This window comes from Ruditapes philippinarum, unplaced genomic scaffold (genome assembly GCF_026571515.1).
Source record: "Ruditapes philippinarum isolate M1 unplaced genomic scaffold, ASM2657151v2 ctg1917_1_1_1_1, whole genome shotgun sequence".
In the NCBI taxonomy this organism is placed as follows: Eukaryota; Metazoa; Mollusca; class Bivalvia; order Venerida; family Veneridae; genus Ruditapes; species Ruditapes philippinarum.
Window position 1 is genome coordinate 156,996 of NW_026857493.1, and position 5,520 is coordinate 162,515.

At 34.0% G+C, this 5,520-nt stretch overlaps 1 protein-coding gene across 2 annotated transcripts; it reads left to right on the forward strand.

Annotated features, from left to right (window-relative positions):
- The first annotated feature begins 1,631 nt into the window (after positions 1–1,631).
- Positions 1,632–4,270, forward strand: LOC132749932 (uncharacterized). Of its 2 annotated transcripts, none has more exons than XM_060739875.1 (3): positions 1,632–1,798; positions 2,498–2,578; positions 3,653–4,270. In XM_060739875.1, the coding sequence occupies exons 2-3, from the start codon at positions 2,498–2,500 to the stop codon at positions 3,926–3,928; spliced, it is 357 nt and encodes a 118-aa protein (XP_060595858.1). In that variant the 5' UTR covers positions 1,632–1,798; the 3' UTR covers positions 3,929–4,270. Both variants share the same exon structure in this region, with proteins under 2 accessions (XP_060595858.1, XP_060595859.1).
- The last annotated feature ends 1,250 nt before the right edge of the window (positions 4,271–5,520 follow it).

Here is a 5,520-nt window from a genome sequence, read left to right on the forward strand (position 1 = left end):
AACTTGTAGCATCGCCATCACATCAACATAAATATGTAATTAAAATTTTATAATAGAAAAACATATTATTAAAAACAAAACGAATATTATCGTCACTATTGGTTATTTGATAGAATTTCAAGTTTCTGTGCAATAACTTATCTAATTTTAATGTTTAACCTTTATAAGGCAATAATATTTTAATAAACTATATCATGGTATATTACATTAATTGACACTGTTGTTTTAATTGACACTGTGATTTACATATGGTTAACATACAAACACAAAACTTGATATTTCATCAATTTTGAATAATAAGGAAGTCCCCGTCGCAACAGAAAAACACACCAAAATGTGTGCCAACAGGTGGTTTATCGGACCAAAATAGAAGGCGTACAAAAAGAAAACTGGAAATATTGTATATATTTTTGTATAGATTTTTAAAACTACTCTTGCATAATCGTTTTGTAATAAAAAAAATAAACACGTTGGTGCTTAATGTAATCACATATCTCGTTTTAAAACTACTGATACATTTATTCGTTTGCATGTGCATATCAGGTTGATGGTTAAATTTGAGGCAACAAATACCTCAAAAACTTCCTCAATTCTATAAAATTTAGTATTTTATTTTGACGATCATACACAATTATAAGTTCTGATAAGCATGCACAATGCTATTCTTCAAGAAATTACAATAGACAACAGATATTTGAAAAAAAAACATACTCATACCCACTTTCGTTTTTGCTTTCGTCGGCCATTAGTCCGTATCGCATGATTTCACCTCTCTTAAAGGAGTATCGCTGCGCAATACGTTCGTTTGTAACAAATAGATAAAATGTGTTCCGATGTATTGTAAACAACATTCTATAGGCTGCATTTCAGCTGGGCCAAATAAGGTTAAATGCTTAGAAAAAAGTTATATTTTATTACAATCATGAATCCCACCGATCCAACAATATTGACCTGGCACTCTTGCAGTTGACCTAGTAGTCGGTAAATTCCGTAAACGTTATGATCTACTTATAAATCGATATGAATGTATGTAACAGTCAGTAAAAGTCTATGTAAACGTAAACTCAGTTCGAGTCCTAGTTCAGCCAATTTTATTTTAATTTCAAAATGCCACAGAGAAATTTGTTATAATTCTTCATGATACATCTAGTAATAACGACTCGAACAGTGACACGGAAACCGCCAGTATAAACAGTACTACTGACACTGCCAGTGAATTCGACTTATCAATTCATTGTTTGCATTATATATAAAATATATACATTTGTAAATGTATAATAAAGCAATATTTAAAAGATATCCTAAAATCAGATGTAGTAAAACGATTTCAAATTAGTTCTTACAAGTAAATTAAAAAAAGGCTCATCTTTTCAATGTGGTATTAGTTAGGAATCGAGCCAAAGACCTTCAGGTCGGTAGTCAATCATCTATACTAATATACCACACCTGACTAACGTGTCAATTAACAGATATATCTATATTTTCGTTGGATACCAGTGGTTTATCCAATGACTTTTACGAAATTTAAAGTAAATGAAGTTGCAGGTCAAAATTGGTGTACAAGTGAAGTTGACGTCATATAAATAAAAACACGTGGGTAGACAAGTTTAATTGATTCTGTATTAAAAACGTGATTGCTTACATAAATACTTGATAAATTCTTTCTAATGATATTTTAAATTGTATTGACTAAATTGCTGACAGCTTTATATTTATGTAATATTTACTAAACAGCTTGTACTATTAAAGACGATAAAAGTTAGACACCTTCTTCAATTCAACAACAGTCGTCGTCAAGGTAAGTGAATAATTTTATCATGGTAATAGTTTTATAAAATGGGATGTTGAGCTTATATCTAGAAAATATTAAATTATTTTTTTAAAAACTATCCTTTGCTATGGTAGCATGGAGTGGGCAGTGTCGTTTTCGTTAGCCAGTCCGGTTCTTGCATGTTAACTTATTCGTAACCACTTTTTCCGTGATTTTGGTCGTTAAGAATGCCATGTCAACGTACAAGAAATGTCCGCACGTGCACGTCATACCAATTAACCAGTAATGTAGTTAAATAATCACGTGAACTGATCATCAACATTTTCACAACAAACTGTTTAGGATGTTCATGCTTTCTTTCAACAGAACCGTTAGTCAGTTAGTATACTAACCATGCCGCTTAAAAAGTACATAAACACCATAAGTTACAGAAAGCAATAGTTCTAATTATTCATCAGTTTATATTTTTTATAGATAGGTTGTATTTTTGCACAGTCTGTAGAAATAGTAATTTTTCAGCCGTAACATGGTAATTGACATTGTTTCGAATGGAAACAAACATATACACGCACGAATCCCCAACCCCACTTTGGTGCTTTTCACAAACAATGTGGCATTCTTTTACCGATCAATTTACATCCCGCATCTTCTATTAAACTAGGAGATGATTATTGTAGTGTGTAAAATGTTTTAGTGAATATGATTTTCACGTATTTTCCATTTCAGATGAAGACCATTGTACTTCTTGTTTTTGGCATGACACTTTTTCCCACCGAGGCGTTGCCACATTGGGGACGACGGGAACTTGTGATTATCTTATAGTTGTTTTTGAATTCAGTTTTGTAACAATTGTAGATCATTTATTAAACTAGCGTTGTCAGTCCGTCAACCAGCCCGTCCCTTCGAAGCCTTATCTTAGAAACAGTTTGCTTTTGGCATATTCTTGAAATTTTGCAGGAATGTATTTGAATGAGGATCACTTGAAGTTTCATAAATATTCATTCAGGGTTTTATTTTTAGTTTTGTCCACTTGATACTTAAAAACATTTTTTAAGGAAATTGTCCTAATAAGCCAAATTTCACAAGTGGTAAGCAAAAATGTATATAATAGTCAAGGTTAATGGCGTTCATCAAATATCAAATATTTGCTTTTTGAGTTATGACCTTTGCTACTTCAACGGGGCATTTTTAAAAGGAAATTTACAATTTTAGCCATATTTTAAGAATGTTAATAAACTCAACATCAACAAGAAAGGAACTGATTTTACATCAAATATCTCTGAACTCTTAGAATGCATTTTTTTGGTCCTTTAAAAAAACTGTAAGGATAAACTTATGTAAGGAATTACATGTAATCACATGATAAAAATTCATCATATTCCTTTTTTATTGATTGGTTTTACCAATATTCATATTTAGAATAAACATACCTCAGGTGGTCCTTTGGATGGAGTTTAGAGACGCTGGTCTTACATTTATATATATATATATATATAAAAGACTGGTAAGTTGAATATTTTTCAACCCCATCAAACAGCAATGACAGTCAACTTATATTTTTCACAAAACAAAAAGTTATACTGCGTTTACACTTTTATGGCAATTTTTCTATCCATAACTTAGTCAGTTGGTAAATCTTTTTTTGAAAATTTGTTACTGACAAGAATCTTTACAATCACATTCTTGTTTTTATATGAACTACGTTTGTTGCTACTTTAGGCGAAGACCCCATTACTTAGTAGCAGTGGCGCGAAAATGAAAATCAAGCTTAATTAAATCACGTTTATTAAAAAAAAAAGCTGTAAATATTTATGAACATTGGGCCTTCGATAAAATATTCACATGGTAACTGACAATTTATACGACTTTTTTCTACTTCAGGACATCCAGATCAGAGATTTCTTGCAAAGAGACTATCCCAAGGGAAACAATCAATACAATACAGGTAACGACAAGACGTTAAGATCCATCGAGAACTTTGTAAAAACACTCATAAAAAGCGGAAATGCTTTTAAACTTCGAAGTGGAGATGCTACTGAAGAACGTCTTATGGATACACGTGCTAGCGGGGAAGCTCCCGAAGAACGACTTATGGATACACGTGTTAGCGGGGAAGCTCCAGAAGAACGACTTATGGATACACGTGTTAGCGGGTAAGCTCCAGAAGAACGACTTATGGATACACGTGTTAGCGGGGAAGCTCCCGAAGAACGACTTATGGATACACGTGTTAGCGGGGAAGCTCCAGAAGAACGACTTATGGATACACGTGCTAGCGGGGAAGCTCCAGAAGAACGACTTATGGATACACGTGCTAGCGGGAAAGCTCCAGAAGAACGACTTATGGATACACGTGTTAGCGGGGAAGCTCCAGAAGAACGACTTATGGATACACGTCTTAGCGTGGAAGCTCCAGAAGAACGACTTATGGATACACGTGCTAGCGGGTAAGCTCCCGAAGAACGACTTATGGATACACGTGTTAGCGGGGAAGCTCCAGAAGAACGACTTTATGGATACACGTCTTTAGCGTGGAAGCTCCAGAAGAACGACTTATGGATACACGTGCTAGCGGGTAAGCTCCCGAAGAAACGACTTATGGATACACGTGTTAGCGGGGAAGCTCCAGAAGAACGACTTATGGATACACGTGCTAGCGGAGAAGCTCCCGAAGAACGACTTATGGATACACGTGTTAGCGGGAAAGCTCCTGAAGAACGACTTATGGATGGAAGTAGTAGAGATGCTTCTAAAGGACGAAATGTTGATATTTTTGAACGATTCATCGAGAGATTCTCTAATGTAAGTATTAAAAAGCCCGCAGATATCATGCAAATATTAATGTCGATACATACGAACCTTGTTTAGAATCAAAGTAGTTAAAGCTATATTTAATAAATTTCATTAAAAACTATATAGCGACATTTCATTAATAAATTGGGTTTTATATCAACTCCAGGTCTTATTTTGGTGTCGAGACAACCAAAATGAGTTTTATTAGCATATAAATGGGTAACCTCATTGTGGCGAAATGGGAAGTACAATTTCTGTTTGCATGAGAAACTCCTTCTTCGGATCATCCGTACATCAATATTAAACCAACAAACATGACTATAAGTAGCAGTCCTAATTTTAACGGTATATTTCCGCATTGTAACGGATGTTTTCATACAAATTTAATCTTTTTACGAGATGATTACTTTCACTGAATCCCAGGCTTAGTGCACCGTGAAGCTAAAACGGTTAAAGTGTGCTTGCACAAGAAAATATCATATTTGCTGTGTTCCGGATAGCAACTATAAAACTGTGACGTAGCGCATACACGAGCTGATAATAGTCTTCATTTGCATGTTAAAATTCGTATACGAACTTTAGTGTTACCATGGGGTTTTCCGTTTAAAATCCTAATTTATAAACAATATTTGATGAGATTTACAACAATACTGTTAAACTGGTTAATGAAACTGTAGAATGTTTGATTTTTAGGCCGACGGCAAAATATTTTTACATATTTATTCAATGTAGCTTTAAGTACATATTTCGAGCAGTCGAATACGTTTTTATAGAATTTAAGAATTTCGGCTTAAATTGTTATGCCTGGTAGTCCGTCTGCCCGTTCGTGACAGATGTCTTTCAAATTTGGATAGAAAGACAACTTGCGTGGTTTTCTTTGTCAAGGTCAAGAGTGCAAATTATAGATTTCTACACATTCTTTACACGGCTGGTGTTTTTCAGATTTGGTAGGAAAG